General features: G+C 37.9%; 2 protein-coding genes and 1 pseudogene across 2 annotated transcripts in view; all 3 read right to left on the bottom strand.

Moving 5' to 3' along the window:
- Positions 1–27,570, bottom strand: part of ZSWIM5 (zinc finger SWIM-type containing 5) — a 205,664-nt gene that overhangs the window by 122,416 nt on the left and 55,678 nt on the right. The window lies entirely within an intron of this gene.
- LOC116648384 (60S ribosomal protein L31-like) lies at positions 5,813–6,331 on the bottom strand. The gene has a single exon (XM_032430343.1). It carries the CDS (start codon positions 6,304–6,306, stop codon positions 5,857–5,859), a length of 450 nt encoding a protein of 149 aa, XP_032286234.1. The 5' UTR covers positions 6,307–6,331; the 3' UTR covers positions 5,813–5,856.
- LOC116648376 lies at positions 14,384–15,794 on the bottom strand (annotated as a pseudogene).

Raw genomic sequence — 27,570 nt, 5'->3', positions numbered from 1 at the left:
CTTTTTATTCCTGTGACTTACTCATTCCATAACTAGAGAACTGTATCTCCCTCTCCCCTTCACTCACTTTGCCCACCCCACCCACCTACCTCCCGTCTGGCAGCCATCAGTTTGTTCTCTGTATTTATAGGTCGGATTCTCCTTTCTCTTTGTTTATTCATTTTTTTTTTTTTTAGATTCCATATATGAGTAAAATCATATGATATTTGTCTTTCTTGGTCTGACTTATTTCACTTAGCATTCTAAGTCCATCCATGTTGTCCCAAATGGCACAATTTCATCCTTTTTATGGCTGCATATATTACATTGTATATATGTACCACATTTTCCTTATCCATTTGTCTATTGATGGTCACTTAGACTGCTTCCATGTATTAGCTATTGTAAATGCATAGATCTTTTCGAGTTAGTATTTTCATTTTCTTTGGGTAACTACCCAAGAGTTGAATTATTGGATCATTTGGTATTTCTATTTTTAATTTTTTGAGGAACCTCCATATTATATACCACAATGGCTGTACCAATTTACATTCCCACCAACAGTGCATGAGGGTTCCTTTTCCTCCACATCCTTGCCAACACTTGTTGTTTCTTGTCTTTTTAATTTTAGCCATTCTGACAGATGTGAAGTAATATCTCATTGTGGTTTTGATTTGTATTTCCCTGATGATTAGTGATGTTGAGCATCTTTTCATGTGTCTGCTGGCCATCTGTATGTCTTCTTTGAAAAAAACGTCTATTCAGGTCCTCTGCCCACTTTTTAATTGGATTGTTTGCTTTTTTGGTGTTGTACAAGTTCTTTGCATATTTTGGATATTAACCTATTATTGGAAATATCATTGGCAAATACCTTCTGCCATTCAGTAGGTCGTCTTTTTGTTTTGCTGATGGTTTCCTTTGCTGTGCAAAAGCTTTTTATTTTGAAGTAGTCCCAATAGTTTACTTTTGCTTTTGTTTCCCTTGCCTAAGGAGACATATCTATAAAAATGTTGCTATGGCTGATGTCAGAGAAATTACTCCTTGTGCTCTCTTCTAGGATTTTTATGCTTAAGTATTTAATCCACTTTACACGTAGGTATTTAATCCATTTTGAGTTTATTTTTGTATATGGTGAATACTAAATTATTTTTTTACAAAGGTGCAAAAGCATGTTAATGGAGAAAATAATATCTTCTTTTAAGTTTTTATTGTAATCACCCGGTACTTATCACAATAAGGGCACTCCTTAATCCTCATCACATATTTCACCCATCTGCCCACAAACCTCCCCTCTGGTAACCATCAGTTTGTTCTGTATAATTAAGAGTGTTTTTTTGGTTTGTCACTCTATCTTTTCTTTTTTTAAACATGATTTTTTAAAATGTTAGTTTCAGGTGTATATATTTTTTTAAGATTTTATTTGTCAGTAGGGGGAACGGCAGGCAGAGGGAGAAGCAGGCTCCCTGCTGAACAGCCTGATGCAGGACTCGACCCCAGGACCTTGGGATCATGACCTGAGCCGAAGGCAGACGCTTAACCGACTGAGCCACCCAGGCATCCCTCAGGTATAGGTTTTAGTGAATCATCACTTACATACAACAGCCAGTGCTCATCACAACAGGTGCCCTCCTTAATACCCATCACCCATCCGACACACACCTCTACTGCAGCAACCCTCAGTTTGTTCTCTATAGTTAAGAGTCTATTTTATGGTTTGCCTCTCACTTTTCCCCCATGTTTAGTTTTATTCCTTAAATTCCACAAGAGTGAAATTATACGGTATTTCTCTTTCCTTGACTGACTTATTTTGCTTATCATAATACACTCTGGCTCCATCCACATCATTACAGATGGCAAATATCCATTTTTTTAAATGGCTGAATAATATTCCAGTGTGTATATATATACCACTTCTTCTTTATCCATTAATCTATCACTGATTGGATACTGGGGCCACTTCCATATCTTTGCTATTATAAATAGTGCTACTGTAAAAATAGGGATACATGTATCCCTTTGAATTAGTGTTCTGTATTATTTGAGTAAATACCCAGTAGTGTGATTACTAGATTGTAGGGTAATTCTATTTTTAACATTTTGAGGAACCTCCACACTGTTTTCCACTGGGGGCTGCACCAGTTTGCATTTCTACCAACAGCGTACAAGGGTTCCTTTTTGTCCATATCCTCGTCAACACTTGTTTCTTGTGTTTTTGATTTTAGTTATTCTGACAGTTGTGAGGTGATATAGTTTTCATTTGCATTTCCTTGATGATGAGTGATGTGGAGCATTTTTTCACGTGTCTGTTGGCCATCTGTATGTCTTCTTTGGAGAAATATGTTTATGTCTTCTGCCCATTTTTTAAAAGTAGGCTCCATGCCCAGCATGGAGTCCAACACGGAGCTTGAACTCATGATCTTGAGATCAAGAACTGAGCTGAGATCAAGGGTGGGACACAATCGACTGAACCACCCAGGCGCTGCTCTTCTGCCCATTTTTTAATTGGATTCTTTCTTTCTTAGATGTTGAGTTTATAAGTTCTTTATATATTTTGGATACTAACCCTGTATCAGATGTGTCCTTTGCAAATATATTCTCCCATTCCATTGGTTGCCTTTTAGTTTTATTGATTGTTTCCTTTGCTATGCAGAAGCTTTTTATTTTGATGTAGTCCCAATAGTTTATTTTTACTTTTGTTTCCCTTGCCTCAGGAAACATATCTAGAGAAGTGCTGCTATAGTCTATGTCAGAGAAATTAGTGCCTGTGCTCTTTTCCAGGACTTTTGTGGTTTCAGGTCTCACATTTAGGTCTTTAATCCATTTTGAATTTATTTTTGTTCATGGTGTAAGAGAGTGGTCTGGTTTTATTCTTTTGCACGTTGCTATCCAGTTTTCCCAACACCCTTCGTGGAATAGACTGCCTTTTTCCCATTGTATATTCTTTCCTGCTTTGTCAAAGACTCACTGGCCATATAATTCTGGGTTTATTTCTGGGTTTTCTATTCTGTTTCCTTGGTCTATGAATCTATTTTTGTACCAGTATCATACGGTTTTGATTACTACAGCTTTGTAACTTGAAGTCTGAAATTCTGATGCCTCCAGCTTTGCTTTTCTTTTTCAAGTTTACTTTGGCTATTCAGGATCTTTTGTGGTTCCATACAAATTTTAGGATTGTTTGTTCTAGTTCCGCGAAAAATGCTGGTGGTATTTTGATAGGGATTGCATTAAATGTGTGATTGCTTTGGGTGGTATACATTTTAACAAAATTCCTTCTTTTGATCCATGAGCATGGAATGTCTTTCCATTTCTTTGTGTCATCTTCAGTTTCTTTCATAAGTGTTCTATAGTTTTCAGAGTACAGGTCTTTCACCTCTTTGGTTAGGTCTATTCCTTGGTATCTTATTATTTTGGTGCAATTGTAAATGGGATTGTTTTCTTAATTTCTCTTTCTGCTGCTTCATTACTGGTGTACACAAATGCAGATTTCTGTACACTAATTTTGTATCCTGCAACTCTACTGAATCTGTTTATCAGTTCCAGAAATTTTGGGGGGGAGTCTTTCAGGTTTTCTATATGAAGAGTATCATGTCATCCACAAATAATGAATGTTTCACCTCCTCCTTATTGATTTGGATGTCTCTGATTTCTTTTTATTGTCTGATTGCTCTGGCTAGGACTTCCAGTATGATGTTGAATAGAAATGGTGAGAGTGAACATCCCTGTCTTGTTCCTGACCTTAGGGGAAAGGCTCTCAGTTTTCCCCAATGAGGATGATGTTAGCTATGGGTTTTCCATATATTGAGCTATTTATTATGTTGAGGTATGTTCCCTCTAAACTAACTTTGTTGAGGGCATTTCCATGAATGGATGTTGTACTTTGTCATATGCTTTTTCTGCATCTATTGAAGTGATCATATGATTTCTAGTCTTTCTCTTGTTGATGTGATGTATCATGTTGAGTGACTTGTGAATACTGAACCACCTTTGCAACCCTGGAGGAAATCCTTTGCTGCGTCCCAAAGATTTTGAACTGGATTGTGGTGAATGGTGTTTTTAATGTATTGTTGGATTTGGTTTGCTAGTATTTTGTTGAGGATTTTTGCAGGATATTGCCCTGTAGTTCTCTTTTCTGGTGGTGTCTTTATTTTTTTTAAATTTTTTTATTTATTTGACAGAGAGAGACAGCGAGAGAGGGAACACAAGCAGGGGGAGTGGGAGAGGGAGAAGCAGGCTTCCCGCGGAGCAGGGAGCCTGATGCAGGGCTCCATCCCAGGGCTCTGGGATCATGACCTGAGCCGAAGGCAGACGCTTAACGACTGAGCCACCCAGGAGCTCCACTAGTGGTGTCTGTATCAGGGTTTTGGTGTCAGGATAATGCTGGCCTCACAGAATAAATTTGGAAGTTTTCTTTCCTTTTCTATTTTTCAGAATAGTTTAAGAAGAAAAGGCATTAGCTCTTCTTTAAATGTTTTGTTGTTGTTTAAAAAGATTTTATTTATTTATTGTGAGAGAGAGAGAGAGTGCGCGCATGAGTGAGGGGGAGGAGCAGAGGGAGAGGGAGAAGCAGACTCCTCGCTGAGCAGGAAGCCCGATGTGGGGCTTGATCCCAGGACCCCAGGATCAGGACCTGAGCCGAAGGCAGATGCTTAACAGACTGAGCCACCCAGGTGCCCCTTAAATGTCTGAGAGAGCTCGTCTGTGAAGCCATCTGGTTCTGGACTTTGGTTTGTTGGGAGTTTTTGGATTACTGATTCAGTTTCTTCACTTGTAATCAGTCTGTTCAAATTTTCTATTTCTTCCTGTTTCACTTTTGTTAGATTATATGTTTCTGGAATTTATCCATTTCTTCCAGGTTGTCCAATTTGTTGGCATGTAGTTTTTCACAATACTCTCTTATAAGTTTATTTCCATTGTGTTTGTTGTTATTTCTCCTCTCTCATTTGTGCTTTTATTTATTTGGGCCCTTTCTTTTTTTTTCTTGGTAAGTCTGGCTAGAGGTTTGTCAATTTTATTGATTTTTTTCAAAGAACCAGCTCCTGGTTTCATTGATCTGTTCTATTGTTTTTTAGTTTCTATATCATTTATTTCTGCTCTAATCTTTATTATTTCCTTTCTTTGGCTCGTTTTAGGTTTCATTTGTTGTTCTTTTTTTAACTCCTTTCAGTGTAAGGTTAGGTTCTTTATTTGAGGTTTTTCTTGCTTCTTGAGGTAGGCCTGTATTGCTATACACTTCCTCTGAGAACTGCTTTTGCTGCGTCCCAAAGATTTTGAACTGTTGTGTTTTCATTTTCATTTGTTTCCATGTACTTTTTAATTGCTTCTTTTATTTCCTGGTTGACCTATTCATTGTTCAGCAGCATGTTATTTGTGGTCTTTCCAGAGTTTTTCTTGTGGTTGACTTCTAGTTTCATAGCATTGTGGTCAGAAAAGATGCATGTTCCATGTGCACTTGAAAAGAATGTGTATTCTGCTGTTTGGGGCTGGAATGTTCTGAATATTCTGTTAAATCCATCTGGTTCACTGTGTCATTCAAAGCCATTGTTTCCGTGTTGATTTTCTTTTAGATGATCTGTCCCTTGGTGTAAGTGGGGTGTTAAAGTCTTCTACTGCTATGGTATTATTATCCATTAGTTTCTTTATGTTTGTTCTTAACTGTTTTGTGTATTTGGGTGCTCCCATGTTGGGTCCAAAATATTTACAATTGTTATATCTTCTTGTTGGATTGTCCCCTTTATTATGATACAGTGTTCTTCTTGCCTCTTGTTACAGTCTTTGCTTTAAAGTCTATTTCATCCGATAGAAGTATTGCCACTCTGGCTTTCTTTCTTTTTTTTTTTTTTTTTTTGCAGTTTTATACCTTTATTTGACAATCAGTGATTAGTTCTCATCCACATTAACTGTCTGTAGATTTTTGAAAGTGGTGACAGGTACATAGGTAAAAAGTGTGTAGAGCCTGTTTGGTGAATCTTCATCCTCATTACATTTTCTGGACAACCACACATGGATACGGTATGGAACATTCCTTATTCCTTTGGCCCAGACAGCTTTCTTGAGCCTGGTGTCAATGCGCACATCTGCAGTTCCCACCTCCTTCATGGCAAATTTCCGGATCTCTTTGAGTGCCCGAGGGGCACGCTTCTTGAAACCCACTCCATGGATGCACTTGTGAATGTTGATGGTGTATTCTCTGGTCACTACCTCGTTGATGGCAGAACGGCCCTTCTTCTTCTCGCCACCCTTCTTCGCAGGAGCCATTCTGCCAGGGCCTGGTTGGAAAGCTGCCACTCTGGCTTTCTTTTGACATTCATTTGCATGATGTTTCTCCATCTCCTCACTTTCAATCTGCACCTGTTTTTTGGTCTAAAATGAGCCTCTTGTAGTCAGTGTATAGATGGGTCTTGTTTTTTCATCCATTCTGTCACCCTATGTCTTTTGATTGGAGCATTTAGTCCATTTACATTCAAAATAATTACTGATTGAGGTGCCTGGGTGGCTCAGTAGGTTAAGCGTCCAACTCTTGATCTCAGCTCAGGTCTTGGTCTTGGGGTATGAGTTTGGGCCCTCCATTAGGCTCCATGCTAGGCTTGGAGCCTACTTAAAAAAATAAAGTCATTATTGATAGATATGTATTTGTTGCCATTTTATTATTTGTTTTGTGGTTGTTCTGAAGATTTTCTCTGAGCCTTTCTTGTCTTCCTCTCTTTCATGGTTTGCTGATTTTCTTCAGTGACATATTTGAATTTCTTTCTCTTTATTCTTTGCATATTTATTAGTGGTTTTTGATAAATCACTACCATATAGTTTGTATATAACCCCTTCTTCATATAGCAGTCTACTAAATTGATGGTCGTTTGAACCCATTCTTTACTCCTCTCCTCCCCATGTTTTAGGTGCATACTTCCTTTTCTTTTGTGAGTTCCTTAACTAATTCTTTTTACTGCTTTTGTGTTTCCTACCTTCATACTGTCATTTGTGGTCTTTCCTTTCCACTCAAAGAGTTCCCTTTAATACTTCTTGCAGGGCTGGTTTAGAGGTCACGAACTCCTTTAGTTTTTGTTTGGGAAATTCTTTATCTCTCCTTCTATTCTGAATGACAGTCTTGCTAGATAGGGTATTCTTGGCTGCAGGTTTTTCCCATTCAACACTTTGAGTATATCATGCCTCCTTTCTGGCTTAGAAAGTTTCTGCTGAAAAATCTGCTGATAGCTTTATGGGGTTTCCTTTGTATGTAACTTCTCCTTTTATCTTGCTGCTCTTTAATATTTTTTATCACCATATATAGCCAATTTATTTACAATATGTCTTGGTGTGGATCTGCTTTTGTTGATTTTCATGGGAGTTTCTGTGCCACCTATTTCTGGAGATCTGTTTCCTTCCCCATGTTAGTCAAGTTTTCAGCTATTATTTCTTCAAATATATTTTCTGCCCCCTTTTCTCTCTCTTCTTCTGGGGCTCCTAAAATATGAATATGTTTATGTTTGACAGAGTCACTGAGTTCCCTAAGTATATTCTTGTTTTGCATAATTCTTTTTTTTCTCCTTTGTTCAGCTTGATTACTTTCCCTTACTCTGTCTTCTAGGTCACTAATTCATTCCTCTGCTCTCCAGCCTGCTCTTCATTCTATCAAGCATGTTTCTCATCTTGGTTATTGAGTCCTTTATCTCTGCTGTTATTCCTTATCTCTGTGTTAAGGGTCTCACTGATGTCCCCTGCTCTGTTCTCAAGTCCAGTGAGTATCCTTATGATCATTGCTTTAAATTGTCCATCAGGTATGTTACTTATATCTGTTTTACTTTGATCCCTGTCCATGGCCTTCTCCTGTTCCTTCATCTGGGATAAATTTCTCTGTCTTTTCACTCATAAGTTGTTGGTGGTATGTAAAATGGTACAGCACTATGGAAAACAGTTTGGCAAGTTCTTCAAAAACTAAACATGCAACTACCATATGATCCAGAAACTCTCTCCTGGGCATTTATCCCAGGGAAATGAAAACATATTTACACAAAAACCTGTACGTGAATGTTCAAAAGCAGCTTTATTCATAATCAATAAAAACTAGAAACAATTCAGATGTCTTTCAATGGGTGTGTAGTCAAACTTTAGTATGTACACTCATACCATGAAATGCTACTCAATAATAATTTTTAAAAATGATAACACACAACTTGTAATAAATCTCCAGAGAATTATGCTGAGTGAAAAGAGACAATCAGCAAAAGTTACATATTATGTTATTCCATTTATATAATATTCTTGAAATAACAAAATTATAGAAATCGAGACTAGATTAGTGGTTGCCAGGAGTTAAAGATGTTGGTTGGAGGAAGAATATGAGAAAGAAATGAGTGTGGTTGTAAAAGGTCAATATGTAGAATCCTTGTGGTAATGGAATTGTTTTGAATCTTGACTGTATCAACGTCAATATCCCCGTTCTGATATTGTACTATAGTTTTGCAAGGTGTTATTACTGGGGGAAATGAGGTAAAGGGCACATGGGATCTCTGTATTATTTCTTCCAACTGCATGTAAACTTACAATGATTTCAAAGTAAAAATTTTCTTTTCTTTTTTTAAGATTTTATTTGAGAAAGAGAGAGCATGAGTGGGGGGAGGAGCAGAGGGAGAGGGAGAAGCAGACTCCCCACTGAGCAGGGAGCCCAAAGTGGGGCTCGATCCCAGGACCCTGATCATGACCTGTGCTGAAAGCAGACGCTTAACTGACTGAGCCACCCAGGCACCCCTCAAAATAAAAATTTTCATTAAAAACTTATATAATGCTGCCAAAGATGAGTGATAGATAATCTTTTTGACCTTGGTGAGCTGATGAGCTCAGAGACCAGTAGGGAAAACAAGTATTCAAGTCAAAAATCACAATTCATTATGATACTATCTATTAATTATATAAAATTTACTGTGTACCAGACACTGTCATAAGCTCTTTACCTATATTAACTCATTTCATTTTCATTATACACCTATGAAGTAGGTATTATTATTTTATGGATAAAAATACTGAAGTACTGAGATGTTTAGTGACTTGCACAAGGTCACTGTACCTAAATAGTGCTATGAAAGTTATTATATACAATGTATGGAGAGAAAAGAGATTGGAGTGTCCAACTACATCCAAAGGGTCAAGGGTGAACACATAAAGTTTTATAGGAGAACTGAATCTTGATAGATATTAAGGAGTTTATCTGGAATTTTAAACAGGTGAATCAATATACACAAATTTCAGTGATGTGAGGTAAGAAAATGCCACTAAGGAAAAGTCATTTAAGTTCCCAGGCTCTCAGTCTTCTCCCTCATAAAATAAGTAGCTTGGATGATGCTATCTCTAATGTCCCTCCTAACTCCTACAGTCTGTGGTTCTCTGCTACTAATGTAGAAAGTTAAATTATTGGGACGCTGTAGGTACAGTCCTTGTTTCCTGTCTCTATGCTATACTAGGATAACTTATGGGCAATGTGTCCATGCGTCCAAGAAACAAGGGTATAGCTGTTGTCAATTATAAATGAAATACCACTTGACACAAGTTTAAAAGATGTTGGAGTTAGCTGGGGAAACCAAACCATCATTTATATTATTGTTTCTATGGGAAAATAACTTTCAAACTAAATATGGCATATAAAGCAATTGTTTGAAAATTGTGCACGGTCTGTTCAACTGTATTCTAATATGTCAGTTCAGAAGAAAAGAAAGAGATAGTTCCTTTAAAAAATTAGAATCAGGCTTGGAAGGAGCTGTGGGTCTTAGAGAAAAGTTAATGAATAATCTTTTGTGTCTGATGCCAATTAGCTTTTATAACAGTTCCAGGCTCAAAGAACAGGAAGTGGCAGAGAAGAATTCAAGAAAGAATTTCCATCCAGACTGGAAAAAAGCAGCAGAGGATAATCATAGGAAAATAGTGCATATGTAAACAGAATCATTTCCTTTCTTTCTGGTTTAGACTGGAAAAAAGCAGAATGCTGGAAGATGCTAGGAAGGAAGCAAAACCTGAGCAACTGGTAGCAGAATAGACACAGCTTCTAGTGGGACTCAGTATTATAAGAGCAACTAATAGCAATACTTTCTCTTAGCTTTTCATCCCTACCAGTGAGAAGAAAAGTTATAATTCTTGTTCTGCCAAAGTAAACCCAAGGTCAAATCACAACAGTGCAAGTTTTCTTATGATGAAGTACACAACTGTGTTGAGGTGTTTTATTCAATTGTGCTCTCAATTATGTGTTTTATACTGAAGCTGCAGGCAAAAACAGACACATAGATCAATGGAACAGAATAGAGAACCAGAAATGGACCCACAAATGTATGGCCAACTAACCTTCCACAAAGCAGGAAAAAATATAAGAAGTCTCTTCGACAAATGGTGTTGGGAAAACTGGACAGCGACATGCAGAAGAATGAAACTGGACCACTTTCTTACACCATACACAAAAGTAAATTGAAAATGGATTAAAGACCTAAATGTAAGACAGGAAACCATCAAAATCCTAGAGGAGAAAACGGGCAGCAACCTCTTTGATGTTGGCCACAGCAACTTCTTACTAGACACGTCTCCTGAGGCAAGGGAAACGAAAGCAAAAATGAACTATTGGGACTTCATCAAGATAAAAAGCCTCGGCACAGCAAAGGAAACAATCAACAAAACTAAATGGCAGCTGACGGAATGGGAGAAGATATCTGTAAATGCCATATCGGATAAAGGGTTAGTATCCAAAATCTATACTGAAGGTTATATACTGACCAAACCAGATTTGTGGTTTAATTTATAGTTTAGGACTTGTTTCTAAACTTGAAATTCTTTTTTTTTTTACTTGAAATTCTTGTATTTAACTGCCTGCTTGATTGTCTCCACTTAGATGTCTCACGTCATACTAAACATATCTGTACTACTGATCTCAACCTATGCCTTCTCTTACCCTACTCCTAGCATGGCTTCCTTCCAAAAAGAACCAACACCACAGAACACAAAGGATTTTAAGAAATTACTACAAAAAAACAATATGCCAACAAATTAGACAAAATAGAAGAATGAAAACTTCCTACAAACATAAAAACTTCCAAGAATAAATTCAGGAAGACATAGAAAATCTAAACAAACAAATTACAAACAAACAAATTCAGGTAATAAAACTGAGACAAAGTTGAACCAAAAAACTCCCAACAAACAAAAGTCCAGATGGCTTCAAAAGTGAATTCTACCAAACATTTACTATTTTTTTAAAGATTTTATTTATTTATTTGAGAGAGAGAGAGCACGAGAGCAGGGTGGGGGGCAGAGGGAGAAGCAGACTCCCCGCTAAGCAGGGAGTCTGATGTGGGACTCAATTCCGGTACTCCAGGATCCTGGCCTGAGCAGAAGGCAGATGCTTAACTGACTAAGCCACCCAGGCGCCCTCTACCAAACATTTAAAGAAGAGTTAATACCTATACTTCTTTTTTTTAAATTTTTATTTATTTGACAGAGAGAGACACAGCGAGAGAGAGAGCACAAGCAGGGGGGGTGGGAGAGGGAGAAGCAGGCTTCCCGCCGAGCAGGGAGCCCGATGCGGGGCTCGATCCCAGGACCCTGGGATCATGACCTGAGCTGAAGGCAGACGCTTAACGACTGAGCCACCCAGGCGCCCCAATACCTATACTTCTTAAACTATTCCAAAAAACAGAATAGGAAGGAATGCTTCCAAATTCATGCTAGGGGTACAGCATTACCGATACCAAAACCAAAAACAACTATGATAAAAAGAAAATTGGAGACCAATATCATTGATAAACATAGATGCAAATCCTCAACAAAATATTAACAAGCTGAATTTTAAAATTATTTAAAGGATCATTCACCATGATCAAGTAGGATTTATTCCAGAGATGCAAGAATGTTTCAATATTCAAAAATTAATCAATATGATACACCACATTCACAAAATGAAGGATAAAAATCATATGATCATTGCAATAGATGTAGAAAAGCATTTGACAAAATTCAACATCTGTTCATGATAAGAACTCTCAGCAGAATGGATTTAGAGAGAATGTACCTCAACATAATAAAGGCCATCTATGACAAGCCCATAGCCAACATCATCCTCAAAAGTGAAAAACTAAAAGCTTCTCCTCTAAGATCAGGAACAACCCAAGTATACCCAACTCTTGCTACTCTTATTTGTCATAGCCTGGAAGTCTGAGACAGAGTAAATAGGCAAGAAAAAGAAATAAAAGGCATCCATATCAGAGAGGAAGGCGAAAAACTGTGCTGGGAAAAGTGAACAGCCACATGCAAAAAAATGAAACTGGACAACTATCTTACACCATGCACAAAAACTAACTCATATGAAATGAAGACTTGAATGTACGACCTGAAATCATAAAAGTCCTAGAAGAAAACATGAAGGTAAGCCCCTAGATATGGTCTCAGCAATGATTTATCAGATATGATACCAAAAGTAAAGGCAACAAAAGGAAAACTAAATAAATGGGACTATATCAAACTAAAAAGATGCTCAACAAAGGAAACAACCAAAAAAACTAAAAGGCAGCCTTCAGAATGGGAGAAGATATTTGCAAATGACATATCTGATAAAGGGTTAGTATCCAAAATCTATAAAGAACTTATCAAGGGGCACCTGGGTGGCTCAGTCGTTAAGCGTCTGCCTTCGGCTCGGGTCATGATCCCAGGGTCCTGGGATCGAGCCCCACTTTGGGCTCCCTGCTCCACGGGAAGCCTGCTTCTCCCTCTCTCACTCCCCCTGCTTGTGTTCCCTCTCTCGCTGTGTCTCTCTGTCAAATAAATAAGTAAAATCTAAAGAAGAAAAAAAAAGAACTTATCAAACCCAACACCAAAAAATAAATAATCCAGTTAAGAAATGGGCAGAAGACATGAACAGACATTTTTCCAAAGAAGACATACATTTGGCCAACAAACACATGAAAAGATACTCAACATCACTCATCATCAGGGAAAATACAAATCAAAACTACAATGAGATACCACCTAACACCTGTCAGAATGGCTAAAATTAACAACATAGGAGGGGTGCCTGGGTGGCTCAGTCAGTTAAGCCTTTGGCTCAGGTCATTATCTCTGGGTCCTGGGATGGAGCCCCGCATCAGGCTTCCTGCTCCCAGGGAGTCTGCTTCTCTCCCTCTGTTCCTCCCCATTACTCTCTCTCAAATAAATAAAATCTTAAAAAAAAAAAAAACAAAAAACACACAGGAAACAACAGATGTTGGTGAGGATGCAGAGAAACTGGTCTGTTGATGCGAATGCAAACTGGTACAGCCACTCTAGAAAACAGTATGGAGGTGCCTCAAAAAGTTAAAACTAGAACTACCCTATGACCTAGCAATTACACTACTAGGTATTTACCCAAAGGATACAAAAATACTGATTCAAAGGGACGTTTGCAACCTGATGTTTATAGCACCATTACCAACAATAGCCAAATTATGGAAAGAGCACAAAAGTCCATCAACTGATGAATGGATAAAGAAGATGTGGTATATATACAATGGAATATTACTCAGCCATCAAAAAGAAGGAAATCTTCTCATTTGCAACTACATGGATGGAGCTAGAGTGTGTTATGCTAAGTGAAATAAGTCAGTCAGAGAAAGACAAATACCGTATGATTTCACTCATGTGGAATTTAAAAAACAAAACAGATGAACACAGGGGAAGGGGGAAATAAAAGAGAGGGAGGCAAAGTATAAGGGACTCCTAACTACAGAGAACAAACTGAGGGTTGATGGAGGGGAGGTGGGCAGGGGATGGCCTAAATGGGTGATGGGTATTAAGGAGGGTACTTGTTGGGATGAGCACTGGATGTTGTATGTAAGTGATGAATCACTGAGTTCTACTCCTGAAACCAGTATTTCACTGCATTTTAACTAACTAGAATTTAAATAAAAACTTGAGGGGTGCCCAGGTGGCTCAGTCAGTTAGGTGTCTGCCTTTGGCTCAGGCCATGATCCCAGAGTCCCAGGATCCAGTCCCACATTGGGCTCCCCATTCAGTGGGGAGTCTGCTTCTCCCTCTGACCCACCCCCTTCTTGTGCTTTCTCTGTCTCACTCTCTCTCTCTCAAATAAATAAAATCTAAAAAAAAAAAAAAAAACTTGAAACAAACAAAAATAAAATAAGAAACAAAACAGATGAACATATGGGAAGGGGGTAAAAAGGAGAAAGAGAAAGTTGGGGCACCTGGGTGGCTCAGCTGGTTAAGCATCTGACTCTTGATTTTGGCTCAGGTCATGATCTCAGGGTTGTGAGATTGAACACTGTGTTGGGTTCCGTTCTGGGAATGGAGTCTGCTTGAGATTCTCTCCCTTCTCCCTCTGCCCCTCCCTATGCTTGCATGCATGCTCTCTCTCCCAAATAAATAAACCTTTAAGAAAAAAGGAGAGGGAGGCAAACCATAAAGACTCTTTTTTTTAGTTTAATAAACATTTACTCCTTAAGTTGAACAACCTCTACATGCAAAATATATATGGTTTAGGATCTCTTTTTGAGTGGAAAGGAATTTAGGTCTAAAGAGGCTTTCAGTCTGTTTTCTGGAAATCATTTAATTGAGTGTAAGACCCCTGAAAAATACTGAATTCAACCTAAAAATGTGGTTCCTAGTTGACATTATTCTATATGTGATCATGATAAAAGATTAGGATATTCTTCACATTTCCAAGCAAGATCCAATTTTAAAAGCTTGTTCTTCCCAAACTCCTAAAAATAGCCAGTTGAGAGTAAACCAGAGCATTACATCACCCCTAAGAAGCTGTAGGTTTCATTACATACACCAACAAATCTACATGGCTAGTTTCTGTATTCCACTTTTACAAAATTTATTTTACACCTATTATACCAAACAGCATTTTAAACACTGACATATAAACTCCCTAAAAAGATAAAGCAAAGACAAAAGCATTTATCTTACTAGAAACAAGATACACCTTCACTTACAGTCTTCAAACATTATTGCACTTTAACTTTCATAATTTGACAATGCATTCATGGAACAATCTGCAGCTAATTTTAACAGACAAATTAAAGAATACTTTGAAGCAGCCATAACTGTCCTAAATTGTTTATTAGGTAAGGATTTTACAAACATTATTCATATCAGCGGTAATGGTGGAACTGGAGAGTATTGCGTCTTCTCTTATGTCTCACAGGGAGAACCAATTGTGTGACCCTTTCCAAGGCCATGGTTCTTGCAGCCTGCAGATGTCAGCCCTCGCATCTCCCTGTGCTTGTAAACTCGTTTGGTGATCCACTGGGTGTCAGGATTTTTCTGATAGCTTTACGGATGGATCAATGAGGATAACCTCAAAGAATCTGTACATGCAATCTCCACCAACTCAGTAAAAATTCAAGACTCTCAGAGCCCCACAGTGGTGTCCAGCTCACTCCTCTGCAACAGACTGAAGGCTTGGGGCGAACTTTAGCTGGTTAACACCATGATGGACAGGCTTGCCGTAGGTAGCACCCTTAGGGTGATTTGTGGCCACCATGTCTGATATATGACATAACCTTGCTTGACCTTGTAACACAGTCTGCGTGCTTTATCAGGTTTGGTTGGGCAGGGGGCCCTGTGGAGCACAGAGAGCTGGGCATACTACCAGCAACACACCCTGAGAGAAAAGCACATTACATTGGATGGCTTCTTCCTCCACAGCTCCTGGATGTACTTGTAAGCACCCATCTTGGCTTACCTTTGAGCTGATGGCTGCCACTGGATGCAAAGGGAAGAGCCCTTCTCCCCCAAGACTCTTAATTATAGAGAACAAACTGAGAGTTGCTGGAGGGGAGGTGGGTGGGGGATGGGTACTGGGTATTAAGAAGAGCACTTGTGATGAGTACTGTGTGTTACATGTAAGTGATGAATCACTGAGTTCGACTCCTAAAATAAATATTGCACTGTATATTACCTAACTAGAATTTAAATAAAAACTTGAAACAAAAAATAAAAATTAAAAAATTATAAATAAAACTAGTATATTATATAAGTTATATCTCAAATAAAATGAGTCTGTTATAGACAGCAAAAAAAAAAAAAAATACCATATGATCCAGCACTTACTTCTCAAAGGGATATCTGTATACTCATGTTCATAGCAGTATTATTCACAATAGCTAAAACGTGGAAATGATCCAAGAGTCCGTCAAGCAATAAATCACCAAGCAAAATGTAGATATACATACAATGGAATATTAACCAGTCTTAAGAAGGAAGGAAAGTCTGCAATATGCTAAAAACATGGATGAAGCTTGAAGACATTATGCTAAATAAGCCAGTGACAAAAAGACAAATACTGTATGATTTCACCTATATGAGTACTAAAAGTACTCAAAATCACAAAGACAGAAAATAAAACTGTGGGGGCGCCTGGGTGGCTCAGTCAGTTAAGCGTCTGCCTTTGGCTCAGGTTGTGATCTCAGGGTCCTGGGATCAAGCCGCAAGTTGGACTCCCTGCTAGGCAGAGTCCACTTCCCCCTTTCCCTTTGCCCCTCGCCCCCTTCTTGTGCTTGTGCACAGTGTACTCTCTCTCTCAAATAAATAAAATCTTTAAAAAAAGAAAAAAGAAAACTGGTTACTAGGTGCTAGAAAGATGGGTGGAAATGGGCAGCTCTGTTTAATGGGTATAGGGTTTCAGTTTTACAAGTTGGAAAGATTTATGGACATGTATGGTAGTGGCAGCTATACAACATTATGGATGTATTTAATAGCACTAAACTGTATACTTAAAAATAGTTACATGGTAAATTTTATGTTATGTGTATTTTACCACATCAAAAAATTTTAAATTAAAAAAAGGAAGGAGAAATTAAGACAGTCACAAATAAAAACAGAATTCACTGCTAGCAAATCTGTTCTGTAAGACTAGTAAAGTGAGTCCTTTAAACTGAAATGAAAAGGGGCGCCTGGGTGGCTCAGTTGGTTAAGCGACTGCCTTCGGCTCAGGTCATGATCCTGGAGTCCTGGGATCAAGTCCCGCATTGGACTCCCTGCTCGGCAGGGAGTCTGCTTCTCCCTCTGACCCTCCCCCCTCTCATGTGCTCTCTCTCTCTCTCTCACTCTCTCAAATAAATGAATAAATAAAATCTTTAAACTGAAATGAAAGGACACTAGATATTAATTCAAATGAACCCAAGAAAAAGAGCACTGATAAAAGTAACTATATAGGTAAACACAGAAGGCAGTATAAATGGATTTTTGCTTATATCCTGTATTGTTAAGATAGCAATACTACCCAAACTGATCTACATATTCACTGTAATACTTGTCAAAATCCTGGCTATCTTTTTTGGAGAAACTGACAAACTGATCTTAAAATTCATATAGAAATGCAAAGCACCCACAATAGCCAAAACAATCTTGACAAAGAACAAAATTGGAAAACTCACATTTCTTAATTTCAAAATTTACTATATAGCTATAGTAATCAAGACAGTGTGATACTGACATAAAGACAGTATATATAAATATATAAAGGCATATATTTAAATAGAATAGAATTGAGAGCATAGAAATCAACTCTTACATTTATGGTAAACTGATTTTCAACAAGGGTGCCAAGACAATTCAATGTGGAAAAAAAATCACCTTTTTCTACAAATGGTACTGGGAAAACTGGATATTCACATGCAAAAGAATAAAGTTAAACTACATCCTCATGCCATACACCAAAATTAACTCAAAATGGACCACAGACTTAAATGCAAGAGCTAAAACTACACCACTCTTAAGGAAAACAAAGGAGTCTCTGTGACCTTGGGTTAGGCAATAATATCTTAGATATGACACCAAGAGCAAAAGCAACAAAAGAAAAAAAATAAGTAAATGGACTTCATCAAAATTAAAACCTTTTTGATTTCAAAGGATACCATTAAGAAAGTGAAAAGACAATGCACAGAATGGAAGAATTTTTTGTAAATCATATATCTGATGGGGAAATGTACCCAGGATATATAAAGAACTCTTACAGCTCAACAATAAAAAGAGAAATCAATGTTGGGACACCTGGGTGGCTTAGTCGGTTAATGTCCTACTCTTGATTTTATCTCAGGTCATGATCTCAGGGTCCTGACCCCACTTGGGCTCCATGCTGGGTGTAGAGTCTGCTTGAGATTGAGATTCTCTCTCTCTTTTCCCTCTGCCCCTCTCCCTGCTTGTGCTCTCTCTCTCTCTCTCTCAAATAAGTAAATAAAATCTTAAAAAAAAGACAAGTCAATGTTAAAAATGAGCAAAAGATTTGAATAGACATTATCAGGTATTTGTATCTTCTTTGGAGAAATAAGCACATGGGAAGATGCTCAACATCATTAGTCATTGAAAAATACAAATCAAAATCACAGTAAGAGACCACTTCAGACCCACCAGGATGACTAATTTTTTTTTCTAGGATGACTAATATTAAAAGACAGCCAATAATGAGTATTGACAAGGATGCGGAGAAACTGGAACTTCATAAATGCTGATGGAAATGTAAAATGCTGTAGTCACTTCCAAAAACAGTCAGCTTCTGAAAATGTTAAACACAGAGTTATCATATTCACCCAGCAGTTCCACTCCTAGGTATCTACCCAAGAGAAATGAAAACACATGTCCAGCTGAAAACTTATATACAAGTGTTCATAGCATTATCATTCATAAGAGCCAAGAAATGGTTACAAGCTAAATGTTCATGAGCTGAATAAACAAATGTGATCTGTTCATAGAATGGAATATTTGGCACGAAAAAGGAATAAAGTACTGCTATAACATGAATGAAACTTGAAAACATTGTGCCAAGTAAAAGAAGTCCATCACAAAAGACTACACATATTGTATCACTCCGTAAACATCACATGTCTAGAAAAGACAAATCCATAGAGACAGAAATTAGGTTAGTGGTTGCCAGTGGGGGAGTATTGAGAGTAACTGCTTATAGGCACCGGGTTTCATTTTTGAGTGAAAAAGTTCTAAAATTAGTGATGATGGTTGTACATCTTTGTGAATACACTAAAACCCACAAAAGTATACACTTTAAAAAGGTGAATTTTATGGTATTTGAATTATATCTCAATAAAGCTGTTATTTTTACTGAGAGAGAGAATCTTAACAAGAGCCAGCGAAATAAAGAAATACTACATACAGAAGAATAAAGATAAAAATGACAGCAGCTTTCTTGACAGAAACAATGCATGCCAGAAGAGAATGGAGAAACATCTTTATAGTACTGAAAGTGGTGGTGGGCGGGGGGGAGTCAACTTAGATTCTATACCTAACAAAAAATATCCTTCTAAAAACAAAAGTGAGGGGCTCCTGGGTGGCTCAGTCGGTTGAGCGTCCAAGTCTTAATTTTGGCTCAGGTCATGATCTCAGGGTTATGGGATCAAGTCCTGCGTCAGGCTCCACACTGAGCATGGAGCCTGCTTGGGATTCTCTCTCTTTCTCCCTCTCCTTCTTCCCACTCAAGCATTCTCTCTCTAAAGATAAAATAAAACCTTTAAAAAATAAATAAATAAAAATGAAATACTTTCACAGCCTTAAAAAAGCTGAAAGAATTCAGTAGCAGCAGAAATTTTAAATGAAGTCCTTAGGCAGAAGGAAAATTATAGCATATGGAAATCTGCATTTACACACACAAAAAAACAAAGTGCACTGGAAACTGTAACAATGTAGATAAATTTAAAAGATTTCATTTTTTATTTAAATCTCCTGAAAATAGGGGCACCTGGGTGGCTCAGTCAGTTAGGCATCTGCCTTTGGCTCAGGTTATGATCTCAGGGGTCCCATGATCCCAGAAAATATAATTGTTCAAAGTAAAAACAATAACAAAAAATTTATCATATGTGAAATATAAGAAAACAAGAGTGCAAAGGCTGGTAGGGAAGAAATGGAAATATATTTCTTTTAAAGATTTAATTTATTTATTTGAGAGAAAGAGAGAAAGAGCAAGCACGAGCAGGGGGAGGGGCAGAGGGAGAGGGAGAAGCAGGCTCCCCGCCGAGCAGGGAGCCCAAGGACACAGGGTTTGATCCCAGCACCCAGGGATCATGACCTGAGCCAAAGGCATAAGTTTAACAGACTGAGCCACCCAGGTGCTCCAGAAATGGAAGTGTATTATAGAAACGTCATAATACTATAAGTGAAGTAGTATAATATCACTTGAAAGTAGACTGTGTTGAATTAAAGATATGAGCAGATGTTGGCAAACTATAATTTGCAGACCAAATCTGGCCTGCTCCCTGTTTTCATAAATAAAGTTTTATTGGAGGGAAGCCTGGGTAGCTCATTCGGTTAAGCGTCTGCCTTTGGCTCAGGTCACGATCCCAGGATCAAGTCCCGCGCTGGGCTTCTTGCTCAGTTGGGAGCCTGCTTCTCCCTTGCCTGCTCTGCCTGCCGCTCCCCCTGCTTGTGCTCTCTTTCTCTCTGACAAATAAATAAATAAAATCTTAAAAAAAAAAAAGAGTTTTATTGGAACACAGCCAGAGTCATTCATTTACATATTGTGTCTGGCTGCTTTTGTACAAAAATGGCAGAGTCAAATAGTTATGACAAAGATAGTATAGTGCACCAAATCTAAAATATTTACTATATGGACCTTTACAGAAAAAGTTTGTTGGTCTCTGGTGTATACTATACACCCTCAAACAGGCACACAAGGAATTATAGGCTAATAAAAAAAAAAGGAAATAAAATGGAAACATAAAAGATATGTAATCCAAAAAGAAGGCAGAAAAATAAGAAAAAGAGAACAAAATACAGACGAGACAAACAGAAAACAAATAGTACTTGGTGGATTTGATCACAACTGTATCAATAATATTCAGTAAATGGTCTAAATATCCTACTAAAAAGGCACAGATTATCAGGTTGGATAAGAAAGTAAGACACAACCATATGCTGCCTTCAAGAAACCCACTATATAGACATAAATAGGTTAAAACAAAATGATAGGGATTCTGGAGCTGGATAAGATAGGGTAAGCACACTTCATTCTATCACTCCTATTGAATGCAAATACAAAACCTGAACAGAATGCATGGAGTAGTATTTGAGGACTCTGAAAAGTCATTATTAGCAGAAGGACTGGGGAAGACCCGAATTCCAACATATCTGGGTTTTTTTTTCCCCTCTAGTATCCTAAAGCCTGAATTTAACACATCAAAAAAAATCTAGCAGTGAAAACTGGGGTACACCTAGAGACAGCAACAAGAGAAGCCCTTTTTCTGGCTCAGAACAGGAAAGGGAACTCCTAATACTCGGAGAGTGTGAAAATCCCCCCATTTTTTCTCTTTCTTTTCTCCATTCTCTCATACCCGAACCCCCAGGCAATCCTATAGTGGCAGTATAAAGGCAGCAGCAGCAATAAGTGCTAATAAGCAGTGGTGATAAGAATCATCAAAGCTGGGGCACCTCGGTGGCTCAGTCAGTTAATAAGTGTCTGTCTTCGGCTCGGGTCATGATCTCGGGGTCCTGGGATCGAGCCCCATGTTGGGCTCCCTGCTCAGCGGGGACTCTGCTTCTTCCTCTCCCTCCATCCCTCCCCCCAACTTGTGCGCTCGCTCTCTCTCTCTCTCTCTCAAATAAATAAATAAAAATCTTTAAAAAAGAAAAAAAGTTAAAATTTATCAAAACTTAAGCACACACGTATAGACTATACATGGTGCCATTTGCAGTCGAGAGAAATGCAAGCAAATGTAAAGATATCGTATTACATCATAGCTGCATAAAATTAACTGTAGTGCATATGTGCTACTGTAATAATTTCATAGCCACCTCCTGTCGCTCTTGTGGTGAGTTCAAGTGTTGCAAGCACCTACTTAAAACACCATGTGACACTAATCATCTCAGTGTGAGCAGTTTGTTTCTCTAGTAAATTGCATGTGTTGCAGTAAAAAGTGATCTCTTGTTCTCACACATTTTTCATTGTGTTTAGTGCAATATCATAAAACTTGAGTTAAAACCATGGGACCCACATAAAGTGCCATTAGTGATGCTGGAAGTGCGACCAAGAAGCAGAGAAAACTCATGACTTTTTTTTTTTAAGATTTTATTTATTTATTTGACACGGAGAGAGAGAGAGAGCATGAGCAGCAACACAAGCAGGGGGAGTGGGAGAGGGAGAAGCAGACTTCCCGTGGAGCAGGGAGCCAGATGCGGGGCTTCATCTCAGGACCCCGGGACCATGACTCGAGCCGAATGCAGACGCCCAATGACTGTGCCACCCAGGCACCCCAAGTCATGACATTTTAAGAAAAAGTTGAATTGCTTGATATATACATAGACTGAGGTCAGCAGCTGCGGTTGCCTGTCACTTCAAGATAAATGAATCCAGTGTAAGGACCACGGTAAAAAAAAAAAAAAAAAAGATAAGGAAATTCATGAAGTTGTTGCTGCAGCTATACCAACAGGTATGAAAACACTGCACTTTTTGCAAAATATATTTTTATCTCATATTGAAAATGCAGCTTTTATGTGAGTGCAGGATGCTATAAGAAAGGCATACCTATAGTCTCTAATATGATTCCAGAAAAGTGAAGTCATTATAGGACAACTTAAAGCAAAAGGAAGGTGAAGGACCTAAACCTGGAGAATTTAATGTCAGCAAAGGATGTTTTGATTTTAGAAAGAGGTTTTGCCTAAAAATGTCAAGAGAACAGAAGCAGCAGACAAGTTCCCAGACACCATTAAAATAATCACAGAGGAGAAAAGATATCTGCCTGAACAGGTTTTTAATGCAGACAATGTGCCTTTTTCTGGGGGGGAAAAAATCCCACAAAGGACATTTATTAAGTTAGAAAGAGAAGCAAACACCAGGATTTAAGGCAGGAAGAGATAGGCTGACTCTACTGTTTGGTGCAAACGCAGTCAGGTTTATGATCAGGACTGCCCTTATCTATAAAGTTCCTAACCCCTGAGCCTTGAAGGGAAAAGATAAACACCAGCTGCCAGTCTTTTGGTTATTCAACAAGAAGGCTGGACAACAAGAACCCTTTTTCTGGATCAATGCTTTGTCCCTGAAGTCAAGAAGTACCTTACTAGTAAGGGACTGCCTTTTAAATTTCTTCTGATACTGGACAATGCCCCTGGTCAACCAAACCCCATGAGTTCAACACCAAAGGCATCAAAGTAGTCTACTTGTCTCCAAACACAACATCTCTAATACAGCATCTAGATCAGGGGTCATAAGGACCTTTAAGATTCATTATGCACAACACCCTATGGAAAAGATTATCAACACGAAGGAAGAGGACCCCAATAGAAAGAACATCATGAAAGTCTGGAAGGATTACAACACTGAAAATGCCATTGTTCTTATAGAAAAAGCCAAGAAAGGCATCAAGCCCAAAAAAATAAATTGCTGCTGGAGAAAACTACATCCAGATCTTGTGCATGACTTCACAGGATTTACAACAGAGCCAATCAAGGAGATCATGGATACGGAAAAAAAAAAAAAAAAAAAAAAAGGTGGGGGGATGAAGGGTTTCAAGATATGTTTCTTGGAGAAATTCAAGAGTTATGTGACAGCACACAAGAGGAATTAACAAAAGACAACTTAATGGAGATGAGTGCTACTGAACCGGTGCCAGACAATGAGGAAGAGGATGTAATAGAGTCCAGAAAACAAACTGAAGTTAGACAATCTGGCTGAAAGGCCAGATTTGACTTCATTTATATCATGGACCCTTGTATGATACAAGCACTGAAACAAAGCAAATGGTGGAAGAAGGACTGGTACTACATAGATACATTTTTAGAAAAATGTAAAAGCAAAAAAGTCAGAAATTACGATGTATTTCTATAAAGTTATACCAAGTGTGCCTGCCTCTCGTGCCTCCCCACGTCCTTCACCTCTTCTGCCTCTGCCACCCCTGAGACAGCAAGACCAATCCTTCCTCTTCTTTCTCCTCAGCCTACTCAACGTGAAGACGAAAATAAAGGCCTTTATGATGATCCACTATTCCAGTTAATGAATAGTAAATAATCATCATGCTGTACAATTAATAAACCTATCTGTTGTGTATGTGTGTATCTTTGTGTGAACATCTAATAACTGTACAGAAAGAACTGTATGAGATGGTTTTGTGTCAGCGGAAGCAGCGCCTAAGTATTCATCATGTAGAACAAACACCATGTGCAAGACTTGTATGGAAATAGCCTATCCTTACACAAGCATAAGGTGAGTGATATTTAATAAAAAATTAATAATGTGTTAGTTTTCTTACTGTTTTAAAACTTTGCTTTCAAGATTAACATACAGTTTAAAGATCTCTCTCTCTCCCCACCCCCTCCCCAAATTGGGGAAACTGTATCACCTATCATCACAGGTAAGTGGTTTTTTAAAAATGTAACAATGTCTCCAATACTGTATTACGAATATGACTGTAATACTGTATGCCATAAAAATTTTATAACGATTCATTCATTACCGTATAGGCTACCATGAAGCAATCATGTTGATTACACTAAGCTACCATAAAAAGCAATTATATTGCTGTTTCTTTGTTACCAAACATGAATTGTTATCCTTGTAAATAAATACGAATTTCCTTTTTTTTCCAAGATTTTATTTATTTATTTGACAGAGAGAGACACAGCGAGAGAAGGAACACAAGCAGGGGGAGCGGCAGAGGGAGAAGCAGGCTCCCCGCCGAGCAGGGAGCCCGATGTGGGGCTCGATCCCAGGACCCGGGACCATGACCTGACTCGAAGGCAGACACTTAATGACTGAGCCACCCAGGAGCCCCAATAAATATGAATTTCTTTTTCACATTACCTTTTCCATTTTTGATGTCTTGTGTGAGTAATACAAATAATATCTACAGTGTTTTGTATCATGTAAGACAACATTGATGTAGGTACTGACAGACAATTCATTTTGTAAACAGATGATGTAAGCTTACAGTACCAATATAGTACAGTACTGTAAATGTATTTTCTCTTCCTTATGATTTTCTTTTTTAAAAAAGATTTTATTTATTTATTTGACAGAGAGAGAGCCCACAAGCAGAAGCAGCAGGTAGAGGGAGATGCAGGCTCTCTGCTGAGCAAGGAGCCTGATGTGGGACTTGATCCCAGGGTCCTGGGATCATGACCTGAGCCAAAGGCAGACACTTAACCGACTGAGCCACCCAGGCGCCCTCTTCCTTATAATTTTCTTAATAACTTCTTTTCTCTAGCTTACTTTATCGTAAGATACAGAATATAATACATATACAAAATACATGTTAATCGGCTATTTATATTATCAGTAAGGCCTGCAATCAACAGTAGGCTATTGTTAGTTAAGTTTTAGAAAAGTCAAAAGCTATAAGTGGATTTTTGACTTTGCAAAAGTTGGCACCCCTAACCCTCAGGTTGTTGAAAGATCAACTGTAATTGTCAGATCACTATGTTGTACACCTAAAACTAATAATATACACTTCAACTAAATATGAAAAAAAATAAATAATGGGAAAATCTCCAAACTTTTGAAGAGTTTGAAACACAAAAACAATAGAGAAAAATCACTGAAGCCAAAAGCTGGTTCTCTAGAAGATTAATAAAAAAAGATAAACCTCTACCAAGACTGACAAAGAAAAAAAGAAGACACAAATTACCAATTTTAGGAATGAAAGAGGTAATATCACTACAGACCATGTAGACATTAAAAGGATTATGAAGAATGATTAGGGATAATTCTACACACACAAATCCAACAAACTGGATTAAATGAATGAATCTCTCAAAAATTCAAACTACCAAAACTCACCAGAGATTAAATAGGTAACGTGAATAGTTCTATATTAATTAAAGAAATTAAATGTGTAGTTAAAATTCTTCTGGGGGGCGCCTGGGTGGCTTAGTCAGTTAAGCATCTGACTCTTGATTTTGGCTCAGGTCATGATCTCAGGGTTGTGAGAACAAGCCCCAAGACTGGCTCTGCGCTGGGCATGGAGACTGCTTAAGATTCTCTCTCTCTCTCCCTCTGCCCCCCTCCCACTCTCTTAAAAATAAATTAAATAAATAAATAAATTCTTCTGAAAAATAAATCTCCCAAGAACAGATGGTTTCACAGGCAAATTCTTCCAAACATTTAAAGAAGAAATAACACCAGTTTTATATAATTTCTTCCAGAAAACATAAGTAAAAGAAACAGTTCCAAGCTCATGTTATGAGGCCAGCACTACCCTGGTACTAAAACCAGACAAAATCAGATAAAGGAAAGAAGGAAGAAGGGAAAGAAGGAGAAAAGAAAATAACAGACCAATATCCCTCATGATCATAGACACAAGAATTCTCATAAAAATTTCTGCACATTGAATCCAGAATAACATACCACAACAAAGTTGGCTTTATCCTGTAAATGTACGGCCAGCTCAATATTTGAAAATCAATCTACATAATCCACCATATTAATAATCTAGATTAAAATATATGACCTTATGAACAGATACAGAAAAAAGCATTTTGACAAAACATAACATCCATTCGTGATTTAAAAAAATAATAATTAATAAAAAAAACCTCTTGGGACACCTGGGTGGCTCAGCTGGTTAAGAGTCTGCCTTCAGCTCAGGTCATGATCCCAGGATCCTGGGATCAAGTCCCACTCAGGCTCCTTGCTCAGTGAGGAGCCTGCTTCTCCCTCTGCCTGCTGCTGCCCCTGCTTGTACTGTTTCTGACAAATTAATAAAATCTTTTTTAAAAATGGGAAAGTCAAAAAAAAAAAAAACTCTTAGCAAACCAGGAATAGAAGGAAATTCCCTCAACCTGATAAAGGGTATTATCTACAAAAACTCTCCAGCCAACATCATCCTAACTGATCAAAGATTCAATGCCTTCCTTCTAAGACCCAGAATAAAGCAAGAATATATACTTTCACCACTCCTATTCAGTATCATACTGGAAATCTTAGCTGGTGCCACATGGCAAGAAAAGTGATATAAAGCCCACAGACTGAAAAGGAAGAAATACAATTAATCACTTTTCAAAGATTACATGACTGTCTACATAGAAAGTCCCAAGGAATTTACAAAAAACTCCTAGAACTAATAAGTGCATTTAGAAAGGAGATGGTTTACAGGTCAACATATAAAATTCAATATTTCCTTACACTAGCAATGTATAAATGGAAACTGAAATTTAAAAAAATAACCAATTATAAAAACTTCAAAAAAAGTAAAATACATAAATATGAGTCTAACAAAACATATACAGGATCTATATGCTGAAAACTACAAAAGAGTGATGAAAGAAATCCAGGAAGACCTAAATAGAGATAGTTACTGCTGTTCACAGATTGAAGACTCAACACAGTAAAGATTTCAATTTTCCCAAAATTGATATATAGGTTTAATATAATACCAATCAAATTCAGCAGAATTTTTTTAATTTAGACAATCCAATTCTAAAAGGAACTGAACAGCTAAAATAATTCTGAAAGGTAAAAGTTAGAAGAATCACACTTACTGATTTGAAGACTTACTATAAATAGGGCGCCTGGGCGGCTCAGTCAGTTAAGTGTCGGCCTTTGGCTCAGGTCATGATCCCAGGGTCTTGGGATTGAGTCCAGCATCGGGCTCCCTGCTCAGTGGGGAATCTGCTTCTCCCTCTCCCTCTGCCCCTCCCCCG

Source organism: Phoca vitulina, unplaced genomic scaffold, assembly GCF_004348235.1.
Source record: "Phoca vitulina isolate PV1807 unplaced genomic scaffold, GSC_HSeal_1.0 scaffold2, whole genome shotgun sequence".
In the NCBI taxonomy this organism is placed as follows: Eukaryota; Metazoa; Chordata; class Mammalia; order Carnivora; family Phocidae; genus Phoca; species Phoca vitulina.
This window is presented reverse-complemented; position numbering and strand designations above follow the sequence as displayed.